Source organism: Gnatocerus cornutus, chromosome 1, assembly GCF_029298725.1.
Source record: "Gnatocerus cornutus isolate USDA-ARS CGAHR chromosome 1, icGnaCorn1.1, whole genome shotgun sequence".
In the NCBI taxonomy this organism is placed as follows: domain Eukaryota; kingdom Metazoa; phylum Arthropoda; class Insecta; order Coleoptera; family Tenebrionidae; genus Gnatocerus; species Gnatocerus cornutus.
The window spans coordinates 8844193-8861683 of record NC_142233.1 but is presented as its reverse complement, the minus strand read 5'-3'; the positions used below and the strand labels follow the sequence as shown (position 1 = coordinate 8861683).

The window sequence follows — 17491 nt, the reverse complement described above, 5'->3', positions numbered from 1 at the left end:
TTTCAGAAAATTAGCACAAACATAGTGTAAAAACTACTGACTATAATGATAGTTTAATAAGGGTGGTTTAAAAGCAAAATCAATAAAATCCATATAACATACCTAACGATCACAAATTTAGCGCAAAAATTTCCTGCATTGTTTATACGGAGCGTACAATACTTTGGCACTAATTTAACATACGTACGTTGATTTTATTGATTTTATACCAGGCAGAAGTTTTCGATCGTCGTGCCCTCTGTAATATGTCTACAAAGTTTTGATAAAAATGATTTAAAAAAAAATTCTTCATTAAATGCAGTGTTTGAAAAATGACAAAATTTTGACTGGGACAATACCTTGAAATTAAATATTTTCGCAGCGAGCGCTCACTGATTCCAATTGTTGACGAAACATGATCCTATCTAAATATTACTCAGACACATATCGGGTGATCCGCGGATTGCTGAACCTGAGGAATGGGAATTTGAACTTTATTTTTTTCCTGCTCTGCCAACCTTCAAATTAAATTTGATTAATGTAGGATTGTGAAACCTGAGAGCTATTTTTAAAATTCTATGTTATTACGGCATTAATAAAAAAATGGAATTAAAAAATGTAAAATTTCAAATTTCCCGCTCAATATTTTGAAGTTTGTGTGACTGCGAAATGAAGATATGTCACTGTGTAACGTCGCTTTATGCCTAAACTAACCTTTTACTGCAAACATATCTTCCTAAAACAATTTTATGACCCGTGTTTATCTTTGGTACTATCCACGCATAAGATAATTAAAAAAGTTAGGTTAGTTTAAGCAATGTCTTGGCAACTGTGGCACCAACTTTAAAATTTCGAGTGGAAAATTTGAAATTTCTCATTTTTGATTCGATTTTTTCAACGATGCCGCATTAACATTGTATTCTAAAAATGACTCTTAATTTAAGAACCTCTTAAAGCATAATCCACCATTAACTGAATTAAATTTGGAGGTTCGTGAGAGCAGGAAAAAAATAAAGTTCAAATTTCTATGAAATTTCCTTACGTTCAGCAATCCCCGAATTACTATCGGCGACACCGAAATGTGAACGACTTTTTCGTGTCATGGATTTTTCTCTGAATTTCCATAATGTAAATCAGACTTTGACCAGTGGCGTTCTTTTTGATTTTTCTCTAAACATTTTACTTTACCTTCACAACTCTTAGTAATCAGCAGCCACTACTCTTAGCAACCGATTTTCATCAAATTTTGCAATAGTTCTTGGTTTTTCGACTACAGTTCAATGTTTAGCCAATTTTAACTACCTACTGTCATCAATTGTCATAAATGACAGTTAGAAGTGCGTCTATGATTTAAATTGAAAATTACACTAGACAATTTTGCCGTACACATTTTGTTGTCGTCAATAGTATATATTGTAAACCCAGTTGACATACACCTAGTAAATTTTATGGCCACATTATGAGAGGACCGGGCAGTACTAATCCTTGCGGTTTGGGGACTATAAAAATAGGCGCACGCCTATTCAGCCTTCGGTCTTCCCTCTACCTAAAAATTTGTCGGCTGCAGTTTACAACACCCAGTTTGATTTCTAAGGGTGGTTTGACTTAGGCCATAAAATGTTTACTAGGTATATCTCAACTGGGTTTACAGTACTTGGTACATAGAATTTTTGTGTCACATTTTATTGATTTTTCACCATGTAGTTATTTTTACCTGTAACATCCTGTATAATAAGTTTGACCAAATTTGGTTGAAAATTGGTTTTGGGATTTCATTTCTCTGTCAGACGACAAAGACGAGTGAAATCGGTAAAAAAATACAAAGTTACGAGCGAGAAAAAAAATCGAAATAACATTTTTTACAGTGCTAGAAGGTTGCAATTGACACTGTGACACCCTGTATAGTACGTTGATTAAACTTAGTCAAAAAGTAGTGTGACAATTTTTTTTTCTCTATCCAACGTCATTACAACGAATGAAATCGGTTAAAAAATTGCGAGGGGAAAAAATATCAAATTTTCGATTTTTATACCACCCCTAAATCCGTAATCTTGAAAATATAAAATCATCATTTTGTTCAATGGTTCCAATATTTATTTATTTTTAAAAATATAATAATAATATGACTATTCTAAAAACTACTTACTGATTTGCTACATTTACTAGATTTTTGATAATTATTGTAGGTTTGATTTTTATTGCTTCGTGACGAGAGCGAAACTTAGTGCTGCAGCAGTCTTACGAATATAATTTAAAAAATGATGGCAATAAATCCCACAAAAGAGATATTATATGAATGAATGAAAGTAGAGATCATCCATTTAAGCAGTTTAAATTTGTTTTGGGACCATTTATGTCAAAAATGGGTCAAGGATGAAAAAGAATGGCACGACTAGTAGACAGAATGATTTACTGAGAGCTCTTGCCAAGCAGATTAGATAAAAAAAGAGGAAAGAAAAAACTAAATGACGTCTAATTACGTAAATTTAGCGACGCTGTAAGGTCGGTCAAAATGAAATGTTGCGGGAAATAGACCGTTTAAGAAGAAAATTTTATTAGATAATACAAGCCACCATAATAATAACTTATGACTACAATTTACTATACTTATATGAAACGTATTTACAAGTTACAAGTCCGTAAAATACAGTTTTTGCGGACTAATTATTGCTGTTTACGGACAAGACATAGCTCAGTCTGGAAAGCAGATGAGTCCGCAAAAACTTGTAATATTGTGTTGCAAACAGCATTTGGTACTTAAGTGCAAAAAGATTCATTTTAGAGACTTAAATGATCCGTAAAAAGCTATTTTTGGAAGTGTATATTAAAATAGTTATTTATGTACTTTCCGTAATCGAATACAAGACGCACTCTTTTGCCCATTTCTCCATTAACAAAATTGGGAGGCGTTTTGCGTTTTATTTTAAGACAAACCTGCAAAACGCTAACATAAATTTTAATTTTTAAGAAAAAAAGAATAATATTAAGTTTGAGTTCCATAAGCCTTTGTGTTTGTGGCAATATTTTGTGTAGGCAACATACTATATAATTCTTTGAAAATTTTCTAATACGTTTTCGGGCGCTTAGTAATATGGAAGTAAGTTTCCCGCAAGCAACAAATAAAAGTAGTCTGAAACATTTAGGCCAAGACCTGCAAAAACTGATAAACTGTTACTAAAAATACCAGAAAAATAAAAGAGTGATATAGATAGAAAGTTGGTGCTTTTGTTCTTTTTTTTAAATTGGTTACTCACTTGATTTTAATTAAAAAATGAAAAAAACATCAAAAACTACGGAATCTATAAATATAAATTTTAGTTTTATGAAACAGCCTTTAAAAGTACTCTTCAAAAGTAAAATATATCATGACACATGACATCATACTCGAACAAAAACAGTATTTTTAAGTGAAGAATTTCTCATTTTTAGTGCAGCAAAAAACACGTTATAAATTGGAAAAGTCAACGCACTGACTTAACAAGGAGTTGTCCATTGTTCATCATTTAAGGCCATAAACTTGACTAATGATGACATTAAAAAGACAAGTAAAAGTTTTCATGCCTCCCTAAATGAAACGCAAAAGACGGAAAATTCATTAAATTATTTCGGATTTCGCCCACACAGTTAAGCATTATCGGATTTTAGCTGCCTACACCTAATTATTAATTTAATGATTAATTTCGTAGTTGGAGTTCAAAGTTTTTCTTTAAAGGCACTTATCTTAAAATGCAAGAAAAATTTTGAGATGATAAAAAAACACAATAAACAGAAGTGAATTTAAGGGGAATCTAGAATAAATACAGCAAAAATTTATATTTATATTAGCTAAAGAAAATATAGGGAATGTAAAATAAATGTAAAGAAATTAAAAGAATTGAGAAAAATCTAAACAATATCTAACGAGAACTTAGAGAATCAATAACGTTTTAAAAGTCTAGACACTCGTTTGCATTCTACAAAGTTCAAAAAAAATATAGGAATTCAAAACACAACTTCCGGAAAATTCAAAGAAAATTTAATTTGGAGACCAACTAAATAAACCCAAGCAAAACCTAAAAAAAATCTAAGAAAAAATCTAAACAGACTCAACAGAATCTAAGAAGAAATTATAAGAAATTTTAATTTAGAATACATTAATGTAAAATCTAACGAAAAGTTCACCCAATCCTACAAGAATCTAGAGGACCTTCAAAAACAAGAGAAAATCTAAAATTAATGTAAAACAAACTAGTGACTCCAAAGACAAGAAATTATTGAAATCCCGTGAGAATCTAGACAGAATTTGAGGAAAATATATTGTATTTTATAGTATTTAGAAAATCTAAGAAAAATCTAAAATGTTTATTTAGTTTGTTTAGGGAGGAAATAATCTAAGGCAAAGAAATCTCATACAAACGAATTATGATCCATAAAAAGCGTAATGTATAAATTCTAATCTCTAAAAATAAAACTTAAAAGAAAAGATTTCATGAAGTTATTAGAATAAAGTATTTAAAACTACAAAAAAGAACATACAAAATCTAAAAATCAAGGAAAGTCGAAAAATCTTACAGAATTCATTTACTTAGGTATTTAAGACTTAATAATTAGTAATTTATGTGAATTCAAAGCTGTAAAAAGACGAAAGAAGATTCAAGAATTAGGCAGATTGCAGAAGTTATAGAGAATTTACACAATTCAGGAGTCAATAAGAATTTAAGCAATTTATAAAATTTAAACAGAACTGAGAATTTATGAAACATCCAAATAAAAAATTATGGCTAATTACTTTAAGTTAATACGTCATTTTTTCTGCAGAATATAAATACAGTGAGACCTCGGGGTTCGCGTGGGTTAGGTTCCACAAGAAATCCGCGAATCGCAAAAACCGCGATGGGCAAGTAGTAGTTTAGAACGAATGTAAACAAGTACAAGGTGTTTATAAATGCTTCTAGCATCAAGGGGGGCTTTGGAATTTCTGTCATGCGCTATTTTGCCGCTTTGTTTTCATAGTGAATATAACTATGTTCACAATTATTTCAAATGTCACTTTACGTCTTCGACTTTTCAGTTACGGTTTTGTGTCAAAATTTTAGATTTTCAGGCTTTCTAATTTCTAATGTTGCTTTCTTTATAGTTTAGACAAAAATTGCACATAAGATGAAAAAATACCTCTGCTTTAATTACTTATCGATATCGTGTGGAAATAAAGACTTGACATCAGCAATTCTGTCCGCGAACGGCAAAGCAACCCGCGAACGGCGAAAAAAAAGGAGCACAACATTGCACCGCGAAAAATCCGCGAACGGTAAGGTTCGACTGTATACCGAATTCCAAAGAAGCAATTTGAGACATCTGATCTAACAACACTTTTTTAATTTAGAACTGAAATTATCATGTTGGTTTAAACAAAAAAAAAAAACGATTAAAGTTTTGCAGATAGAAATTGGTTTTTATGGTAGGGTCCCATTGTGCCGCAGTTAAGTATGCCAACAATGGAGCAATACCGCAAATAATACCCTGTCATAAATAATATGCTGCTGGTCTTGCCCAGGTCCGTATTGTGTAGTGAAGCGTAATATTAACGCAAAATTTTAAAATTCACCTACTTTGAAAAAATAAGTAACTTTTTGTAATCTTGGATCATTCATACAGTCTGATCTTTGGATATGTGATATGTAGCTACTTTAGACTACCTACTTATATTTATTATTGGTTCTTAATGATCTGATAATGCATTTAGAAATATTAAATATTGTCGTCATTAATCTGTAGCAGAATTTATTGTGACAAATTTTTGCCGTTTCACTTTTATCTGTTGAATGATGGTACCAACCCTTACTATTACAACGTAGCTCGCAGGTAGTACTCTTAGCGTGTAAACAATCCCGGCCCTGTGGAATATCGGAACAATATGATTTATTGTGGGTACGGTCAGCTCTCGGAGGGCTGTGGTAATGACTAGATAATTTTTATTTCGCTGCCATAAAAACCAATTTCTATCTGCAAAACTTTAGCTATAAAATTCTGAAAGTTCCAATTCAAGTTACAATTGCGGCTTTCCTAGCATTTTCGATAAACGTATAAAGTTTATTAAACCCCGTTCGGCGTTGCCCTTTGCTTTTTATTAAAAAATGTTTAATAACGCAGAAAGCACATGACACCTGGTAGAGTCTTCATAATATAAGGCGCTGATCGATAAAAATTTATTTTGAGCTTATGCTCATGCTCTTGTACAAAAGTTACGTGGACATTGTTACTCACATTTGTGCAAGTGTCGTAATTACGTTACTAGTGGGCTATAGCATTTATTATAATACAATTCATCGTCGACCTCAGTTGTATTGTAAGTTGCTCTAGCTCACGTGTTTTGTACACTATTTTATTTACGATGGCTCACGACATTTTTTTACAACTTGAAGGTACAGTTGCGGCGGATAAAAAGTAAGACATCGACTTTTCACCCTGTATTTGAAAATTTCCAAAATTATATGGTGTAAATTAGGTTTTAATCAAGGATCACAATGTCACTGTCAACAGAAACTAAACCAGAGTTGTCTTTAAAATGCCCCAACTCACAGAATTGCAAAAAGCTCTGATTCTAGCTCGTTTGATAGATGGAGTGGCCATAAAAACTATTGCAAATAAAGTTGGTGTCAATAAGAATACAATTTTACGTGCAAAACGTTAGTTTCGAGAGACGGGAACCATCCGAAGAAGCAAGGAACTGGTTGAAGAAAAATATCAACCCCGGACGAAGACGTGGTATTAGCAAAATTTTCTTCGCAAAAACCCCTTTTCAACTGCAGTCCGAGCCCTGTCAGCAATTTTCTACAGGACAATAGGGCGCAAACATTACCTTGGCCGGCAAAGAGTCTCGACCTGAATCCTATTGAGAACATTAGGGGTATCATGACCAAAAACATAAATGAACAAATTTTGCCCAATAATCGCGAAAAATTGATCCAGAGCATTTCAGATAGCTGGCAAATGATACTTGAACATTTCGTTCAACATGCTATTATGTCGATGTCACGGAGACTTGAAAGTGTTATTAATTCCGGTGATGCTGCAATAAAATATTAATTTTTGTTAACAACATTCAATTTTATTAAATATTTTAATTTGAATATTTAAAAGTTTGAACTAAAGTTCTCTCTTCTACGACACTGAATCGTCCTGTCTCAATGACAATCGAACTGACATTTCAAAAACTTCAATTATAGGTGGTTTTACAAAGATAAAATTTTGAACTTGTCATTTTGTCCTACTTTTCATCCGCCGCAACTGTACATCTATTTTTTGACATGTCGAATAAGTGAAGTAATGTAGTTCCATTTTACGAATAGTTAAACAGTGAATACATACACAACGCATTTTTTTCATTACACCACTAGTGGAACAATGAGCTTCATTATTCAATTCAAACAGTGTGTAATGAGTGATGTATAAGACTATTATATTAAATTTGCAAACACACGACAACACTGGCTCTGTATTCAGGAAATGTCTCAACCAATTTATAAACGACTTAAACCATGCTGACCAGAGATTGTCACAATTGGGTCGACCTAAATTTTCATCCTTCAAAAAAACTGGAATTCCTGAACTGCATAGTTATAAACCAAAGGACTTATTAGCTATCCTAGACAAAAAAATTAAATTCATTCTGAAGTGGCCATGAATGGATTTGAGTAGTTCAGTGATGGATTCAGAAATAAAGTAGTTTTTAGGCGACTTAAACTAAAAATGTAATTTTTAGGTCTCAAAAGCGGCCTAAAAGTTAGTGTTTTCTGGCCGCAAACATTTTTGGCCGATCTGTGGTGGCGCCATATATCCATAGTTTTGCATATTATATAAAGATACCGACATTACCCCCAATTTTATAATTATTTGGGTAAAATCAAATCGACAAACTGCTGTAAAGTGCAACAAAGACGTGTTGAATTACTGAACATGTCTAGCAGTGCTGCTGCAACAACATTAAAAAGCACATCAAACCTAATTCATACAAATTGTGAAGCTACATATGCCGAAACTGCAAATGTAAATAAAGAAAATATGAACTTTTCTGAAGGACATAAATATTTCCAATTATTCAGTTGTTATAAATGATTAAATCAATAAATCACAAATAAAAATTAATTAATTTGTAAATTGAATGATGTCGCCTAAAAAAATGCTCGGCCAAAAAAGAAATACTTTTTGGCCTTGGTACACAAATAGCTATTTAAGAAACCAGAGCTGAAAGTCGGGCTGCTTAATGACTAATCACAACGCATTTTAAATTTGGCGCCTACAAAAAATCCCCTGGAGGTATGTTGTTTAAAATACATAATAATTATAATTAATATAAGTATTTCACGAAATTGAAGCAGTTACAGTGTGTTATGTAAAAAAATGTGCAATAAAATGTAGTTTGTCAAACATTCCATATCTATTACATTTGCATTCTTTTAGAATTTTTTATTCGTGACGTATAAAATATTATGATTACCTTTCTGTACTCGCGTAATCGAAGATTCGAATTCACATAAAAGCCAATCACCCGTAAAATGATTTGACAATTACAATACTTTTGACAACGTTATTAGTAAATTATTGGACGATGTTCCTCGGATCCAACAAAATCCAATTACATAAAACCAATAACAGAAGACAATGTCAGTGACGGCCACAACGGATGGTTTCAACACATCTCTAATAATAATAATTGATCGTATTCGTACGCAATCTAGTATACAAATGGTTATTTATTGGAATGGAAGTACAATCAGCAAGTTCGATTGAGATTTAATTATAAATCCCCAAGTTCATTTGTTTTCAATGAAATGTCACTGTGGTTCATCCAACTAAAACGCCATGTAATATTTAGAAGCTGATGTGCTATTAACAGATAAATGAATACTAAAACAATAAAAAAGACTTACTGGTTGTATATCCAAAATCGTCTTCTTTTTCTGGGTCCGCGGCTGCATCTTCTTTGCTTCTTCGGAGATTTCCGGCACTGGCACGATCAATCTGATAAAAAAAACACTTCTATATTGTCATATCAAATTTAAGTACTCAATAAGGTTTTAAACTGAAGAAATTGAAAGCCGTTTCTAAAATTCTAATTCTAAGTCCACTTTGCTCCATCAGGTTAGGTTTCAAAAATATCGTGCGATAAAAAAACTCAACAGAGGAGTTTTTGAAATTTTAAGACAACTTTGATTGAAGAATTGAATTTTTTGTTTCGGTCAAGTAATTTGACGTTGTCAAACGAGAATTTTGTAAAAATTCAGAAGCCCATTATGTTTAAATGCGATAATCTAATGAAAAATTGATCACAACATATACTGTGGCTTTCCATTTTCTACATTTCAAGACAGTTTCCATCTACAAACCTGAAAATTGGCAGCTGTCAAAGTGAGCACTCAATGGAATTTTAAAGGTAGCAGAGGAATAGTAGATTACATACCGAGGTGGGAAGTTCATGATTCCTCTCGAGAGAAAAAGTTTGTCACCGAGGCGTCAGGTGAACAATTTCTCGAGAGATAGGAATCGAACTTCTACCGAGGTTTGTATACTATTTTATTCACAATCATATTAAGAAAAATAATAAAGAAAGTTAAAAGTCCAATATATTGGTAAACGTTTATTTGCCTCCAAAAACTATTACCAAATTACTTCCGCCCATGCTCTACATTGAAAATGACTCATCTGGAGTGGATATATCTAGACAACGCACCCGCGCACGCATCAAAAGAATAAGTAGTTCAACTAAGTTCAACCTCCTACCAAAGTCGCTACTGTCAATTCATGAAGTTTTAGGTTAAGGTTAAGAATTTTTGATTTCAATACAACTTTATTATTATAAATATCTTGAATAGTAAGATGAACAATATATTTAACCAACGAAACTTAAAACTAACAAGTTAAATTATATTAGAGGGATCACCGTTAATGTTGAATGTGAACGAAGAGTGATCATAACCTGCAACATACAGTGTCAGACCTTGTTTCAGTTGTTCACTTGAAAAGTTAAACTCTTGCAGTCAGACGAGACGCGGTTGTTTCTTCTCTTAAAATGTTGACTTTTTGAAAACAACTTCGACGCCAAATGACAAAATAGAAATGTCAAATTCAGTAACGCGGCCCACTTCATTTATCAAAATCTAGTTATCTGGCATTTGGAGGTCGGGAAATAGTCACTTCCCAGCGAGTTGGGAAGTGAATTACCGTGGTAACAGCTCACTTTCCACCTTACAAAAAGTTAGAAAATGAACAATTGTTGACTGATTGTGAATAAAAGTTTTTGTTTGATCGATCGATATTTTAGAAAAATGGCATTTCTAGGTTATGTGTTAGGTTGTATAGTGCTTAATGTATTATTCCAATTCTGATATGTTGTTTAGTAACTAGGAAACTCAAATTTCTCTCCCTAATAAAAGAGTCTAAAATTTCACCAACTAGTGAAGAAAATTTAAGTTTCTTGATTATCAAACCATGACAGAGGCCAGCCGCAGACGAGCGACTTTTGTGGTCCGACAGTCGTGAAACTCATTGTTTTAAATGCTATCATGCAGACGAGCTACTTTCTGTGTTCAATTTTTCCGCGTTCAAATAGTCGCCGATCGACTATCGCCCAATATCGAACACACGCATTGTATTTTATAACATGTTTATGCAGACGGGCGCCAAAAAATCGCACGTCGGGAAAGACTACACAGAATTTCACCATTCTTTATAATCATTGGGCCAACTAACTTTGGCAAATTATCAAATGAAGTCACTGACATTCGAAAATAATTGAAAAATTTGTCAGGATGTTCACGAAAATCTTCGTATTATATTGTGTGAAATTGCCCTTTTAATAGTCGTTGGCTTACAATGGGATGGACCCAATATCGCTTATGCGGTTGATTTTTCTTTCTACGCCGCACAATAATAAGAGCAATAGCAATTTTGAAACTAGGAAAACGCACCATAAAACTGTGGTTCGAATGCGCAGGGCCTCGGCTACTCCTGAGCGACACGATTGTCGATCTACAAAAAAGTCGCTCGTCTGCGGCTGGCCTTATACGTATGAAAATTGACAATAAATAATCGAAATTCAAATTAGATTCTTTTACCCTATTCGTTTTAGACTCATGAGCAAATAGTCCACCCGTCATGAAAATTCAACTTATCTTACACGTTGAGTAATTTACTATTTCCGCCGCCCGTTTATTAATGAATGTAATTAATGCACTACTTTTTATGTCCTACTGGCGCCCACATAAGGCAAACATGCGAGTTGAGTGGGTTCGAACCCGACACTTGTAGTTTGGGGACAAAACTACAAACTTCTGAGCAACTTTGCCTATGTCAAATTTTTAATGTTTTAACCATCTCGTCTGCCAATTAAGTATGCCATGAATAAATTTTCTATTTCATATGTACAGTTCACCCGGTTATGGATTTGACTCGTTTCCTAATGGGCGCATAAAATCTCGATTATTAATCGTCTTGGTGAACCAATTGTTCGTGAAATAACGATTACTTACTTCAGTTTTTCAACAAAAGTTGCAAAAGTTATGTAAGTAATTGTCAAAGCTGTTTTGAAATAGTATATTAAAAAACTAGTTTTAAAAAAACCTTATTAAAACACAAGTCCAGGACGTCTTGTTTTCAGTTTTGTAAAACGCGTTTTATGCTATTTGTATTTCCTAATTTTTAAATACTCCCTAAATTTTTTTTTAAAGATTTTTTCGACATTGTTGTGGTAACAAAGCTATTAACACACTCCATGTGAAAATGGCTTTTTCCTACGACCCCATATGAAAGTGGCATTTTCCACACGGTTAAATTGACAGTTATTTTAAAAACAAATGTAATTCTTGAATTTTTGTCTTAAATATCTAGACGATTCACTGTAAAACAACATGCATAATGGTAAAAAGAATTGGTTAGCTCGTTCCTGACAAGACAATTTTGACAGGTCTGTGTGGATATATTCATATCACACTAGTGACTTTTACTTTCGTAAATAGATGTACGAGAACATCAACCATCTAACTATGTAGAATATGTCACTTTTATATGAGGTCGTAGAAAAATAACATTTAGACTAGATGAGAAATGAACTATTGTCAAGACTTATCGTTTCTTCCTGATGATGAAAGGTCGTAGGACAAATAGTGTACAGAACTCGTCGGAAAGTGTCTTTCTTGCACTCGTGTAATATCTGCACTCGGCTGGCGCCTCGTGCATTTACTTTCACACTCGTGCGAAATTGGTCACCTTCCGCACTTGTTATGTAACAGATATTTTTCTACTCATACTAGCGTAAGTAGGCATTTTTGCATAGACTACTTGCGTTGTAAGTACGTCATTAAGCACAGCCGTGCGTAATAGGACTAGGGAGAAGAAATCGCACGGGTAAAACGCACGGCCCGTTTAGGGGAATTTTTTGAGTTGGCAACACAAATTGGCACTTTTCGCCACCTCTGCGTTCTGCTATGTTTTGATCAACTAATTAGACTACAATAAAATTCTATCGTCTTTCCAATATTCCGTAACTCTAGTGATAATTAGGTGTTAAACATGAAGATTTCCTGTCGTACAGTATAATTGTTGAATTCCATGCGGATACGGGTAAGAGCGAAAAGTTCTGTGCCACACCATAACCTCACTAATTTGTTGTTTTGTAGGATTTATGTTTGTGAATTATACTTTATTGAATGACGTGTTTGCGAACATAGTTATTTAGTGTAGTAATGCTGAAGTATTCCTTAATATGTAATAAAGCAAAGGTAATAAAAATGTAGTCAGTAGCTGGAGGACATCTGTGCTAAATAACAAATAAACACTGCTGTAGTTTTTGTATTTTTTTAATTTGTAAAAAATTTTATAACAATAAGCGTGATTTTATTTATTTACAAGGTGTTTTTGGTTTAATATCAAATCACAGTAGTTCATGTATTTAATTAGGTAAGTTGATTAGTTAGCACTAACAATAATCCTCCACTAATTTTTAATAATTGTTCCAATGTAACTATTAATTATTATATTAAATAAATTGTCTTGTTACTGTGTGTAATAATCATCTAACTCCAAATATCAATGCGGTGACAAAATGTAGTCGTATTCGTAGAAAAAGTATAGTACGCAACGCGAAGGTAAGGCCAATTACGCACTTGTGAAATTATTGCACTCGGCTACGCCTCGTGCACAATTGCTTCACTGCGTGCGTAATTGGCTTCTTACCATTCTTGTTGCGTAATATACTATTACATAACGTGCGGATATATTCACATCACACTAGTGACTTTTACTTTCGGAAATGGATGTACGAAAACATCAACCATCTAACTATGTGGAATACGTCACTTTTTTTACTTTGACTTTCGGAGTCATTTAACCGTGTGGAAAATGCCACTTTCATATGGGGTCGTAGGAAAAGATCTATTAACGCATTCAAAACGAATGTGGAAATACAAGGTGTGGAATGTCAAAAAAATTTGACGCTCATTATAAATGTATGTTTAGAGTTTTGCAACTGACATTTCTAGTTTATCTCAATTATAAAATTATTAAATTATAAATTTAGTTTTGAAAAAAATTGTTCTAGTTGTCGTTTGAATCCTGAAAGTTTTAAACTTGGACACAAAATCGTAATTGAAACGGCGTTGACGTAAGTGACTTTTTAAAAAACTTTTAACATAATTATATTCACTATAAAAACAAAGCGGCAAAATACTGAATGGCAGGATTTTCAGACCAACCATTGATACTACAAGGTGTTTATAAATGTTTCTAGCATCAAGGGTGGCTATGAAATGTCAAAGAAATTTGCCGCTCATTACAAATGTGGGTTGCGATTTTTCAACTGACATTTGCTGTTAACCTCAAACATGAAGCAAAGTTAATTTTGAGAAATAAACTGTTCTAGTTGTGGTTTAAAACCTGAAAATCAAAAACTTGGACACAAAACTGTAACTGAAACTTCGTTGACGTAAGTAACAATGTAAATAATTTTTAAGATAGTTATATTCACTATGAAAACAAAGCGGCAAAATAGTGCATGGCAAGAATTTCAGAGCTACCCTTGATGCTAGAAACATTTATAAACACCTTGTAGAAACTACACATAAAACATAAACTACACACCTTGTAGCTTTCATAAAACTGCAAATTAAGAAAAGACAACTAAGAACGCTTTCCAAAGTACAAAAGAAAGAACTCATTTAAAAAAAAAACAGTTTCCAATAAAACGCTGTGTACATACAAGAAGTCCGGAAAGTCGCGCACCACCGTGATACTGTATCATAGAACAATGCAATAGATCACCAAAAAAATGTTAAAAAAAATCCATGTCTTTAATTTTTCGAGATATGATAGATTTAAGAGGAAAAGTTTAATGCCAAAATTAACAATTTCTGTGCAATAATTTTAGGTTCAAATGATTTGTTATGTATGTATTTTTGCATATAACTCAAAAACTATGTATTATACAGGGTGATGAAATAGGGCGCCCATGGATGGAAGTACCATGTAAAACCATCTCAGAAATCAAAACAAAATAAATCTAAATTCACAATATGGTTTTTTTCAAAGGAAAAACTTGGCAATGCTGCTCAACACTTTCTAATACAAGGTGTTTATAAATGTTTCTAGCATCAAGAGTGATTATGAAATGTCAAAGAAATTAGCCGCTCATTAGAAATGTGGGTTTAGATTTTTCATCTGACATTTGTAGTTAACCTCAATCATAGAGCAAAGTAAGTTTTGAGAAGAAAACTGTTCCACTTGTCATTTGAAACCTGAAAATTAAAAATTTTGACACAAAACCGTAACAAAAGCATCGTTAACGTAAATAACATAAATAATTTTCAAGATAGTTATATTCACTATGAAAACAAAGCAGCAAAGTAGTGCATAACAAGAATTCCAGAGCCACCCTTGATGCTAGAAACATTTATAAACACCTCGTAAAAGTTTACATTCGACAGTCTCCGTAACTAAGCAACTAATATTAAGAGCTTTACAATGTTGCATCATTTTCTACAAAGCCAAGTCCTTTTAAAAGTTTGAGGAACTTGGTTTAAAACATTTTTATCCAATATACAGAATATAATTAACTGTAAAAAATCAAAATTCTAACAATTAAATTGTTTTTAAATTTTAACCAAATAGAGTTTCATGGTTTAAAATAGAAAGCTTCTGTCTTACAATTACAGTAGGAGTTTTATAACATTGGTTTAACCCCGCCCACATGAACAAATGACGATTTGAATTTGTCGAATCAATACAGGGTGTTCAAAAAATGGCGGACCAACTATTCACTACGTGAATCTTCAGATAATAACTAGTAGCTAAATTAAGTTTTCTCAATTATTGAGTGCTTCGTTGGAATTCTACAGCCACTTAAAGGGGCGCTAATTATGGCACAAATTTTTTCTTATAATGAACTTAAGGTTTACAAAATTCTACTAGAGTTCATGTTTTGGGTGACATTTACATAATTACAGTCTTTAAGGGTCTACGCTACGCATATACCCGGTATATGGCTTACGATTTTTCGTTTTTGAAGCGCATTTTGGACTTTGAAAAATCGCTCGACCTCTGTATGTATGCGTCTCAGGTAGAGCTATGGAGGTGACATCTTCGAATTTTGAAAAAGTGAAAAATTTGACTTTAATTAATTAAAAACTGAAATTCCCATTTTTCGTTTTTAAGTAATATGAAGCAACCTACGAAGTTAAAAAAAATACCAACATGTGGAGAATTAAAACCTCTATGGAGGTGACATTTTTGTTTTTGTCATTATGCTATAATTTTGAAGTTATTAATAAAAAAACAAATCAAAAATAGGCAACCAACAGTACAACTAACGCAAATCATCTCATGCAAATCTCATGATTTACGACCGCTCACTAGGGGGTCACTGACGTTCCGCCCAATTGTAATAAACTGCTATCGGGTAAAAGCAGGTAAAGACCCATCTGGCCGCTCTCGGCAACAAACATCGAAGACACTTGTAGCAAGTGTATTGAGAAATAATATTTTATTATCTCTGATACAGGGCCCGGCAACATTTGTGATCACCCCCAAAATTTAGAGGTAAAATTTAAAAAATTTACATACGCTAATAGATAATCGAAGAAGCTCTAGAAGATGACGCAAAAACTTATTCTTCATTACCGATAGTTTTGGCGTAGCGACGCCGTAAAAGTGTAATTTTTATCTATTTGTTGAGAGTTTTTGGAACCATTCAATATATATATTTTTTTAATATAAATGTATTAAAAATATTTCAATTGTTTTTTTTATTGTATGCAAATTGTGTTTAAAATTTTAGAAAAAATGCTGTTTTAACAGTAAGTATAGTAAGAAGTTATTTTTCAAAACTCAATAACGTGAAATTGTTTTTTTTGGGTAAACCTAATAATGTGTAAATTATTGTATTGTGTAAAATTATTGTTTATTCATTGAAAAAGCTCTTGCGAAAACACTGTGTCCGAATAATTGAGGTAAAGTTGAGCTAAGTTGAACAAAGTATCTCTTTTTTAATTCTCTGTACAAAATGATAATACATAGTAATTAAGGCAGTAAACCTTCATATTAATCCTGACATTGTAAATGATTCTTTAGCGATGGTAGTATGTAGGGAGCAAAGGTATCTTCAATTGCGTCAACGCAATTTTGCGCCACTGATTTGAAATCGGGCCCTAAGTTCTTATTTTTCAATGTAAATAATTAACTATTTCTATTTAGTGTCCAAAAGGTGCAACAATCAACGTTAATCAAAATTGAAGTGACTTGTAAAAATTTGATGTAGTTTGCCACTGTCCGTCATAGTTTTGAAAACTAACTTGTTAAAACAGTAATTTATGCTCAAATTGCACAAGTTACATTCAATTTAAGATGAAGCTGGTCACAGTTATGTTAAAAAACAATTCGCGAGTATTTACGCAAAAACTCAAACATCGCTAAAAATTACTCTTTTAACGCATAGCAAATTTTTGCTTTAGATTGTTAAGCTTGATAAAGCGAATGCAAAATTGCAAATATATATTTTTGAAATTAAAAACGATTTTGAGGATGATTATTACTGTTGCCAGACTCGGTATAATTCACAGCTTTTCACACAAAATCCAGTTATTTACGCATTAATTTTACATTTTGAATTTTCCAGTTTTAAACTAAAAGACCTTTTTTCCGCAATTATAAAATGAGTATTATTGGGAACATTTTCTATTTTCAAAAACTTTATCCGATAACTCTGACTAAAAACCGCTTTTTACATTTTCACTTTCGGAACTATTCCTAATATTTTTCATCACCGTTTTTTAATTAAATTGTTGGCTCAAATCTTGGTGTTGACAAAAATTATCAAAAACACAATTTATTCCCAAACACCAAATTTCGTCAAAAACTGCTGACGCGCAAGTTTGATAAAAGCAACTGACCAACTTTAATCGATAAAACTCTAGAAATTTAAAAAAGTACATTGATTTACAAGTCGAGCACAGTAAAAAACACAGGTATCCAAAAATTGAAAGAATTT

The 17491-nt window shown here is 32.5% G+C and overlaps 1 protein-coding gene across 5 annotated transcripts in view; it reads right to left on the bottom strand.

The window, feature by feature from the left end:
- LOC148180218 (multiple PDZ domain protein-like) overlaps nucleotides 1-17491 on the bottom strand; it is a 268223-nt gene that overhangs the window by 138286 nt on the left and 112446 nt on the right. For all 5 annotated transcript variants that reach the window (XM_088040527.1, XM_088040534.1, XM_088040552.1 and 2 more), the window contains one exon: nucleotides 8889-8979. In XM_088040527.1, the coding sequence (XP_087896653.1) occupies nucleotides 8889-8979 (91 nt within the window). The remainder of the gene's footprint in view (nucleotides 1-8888; nucleotides 8980-17491) is intronic.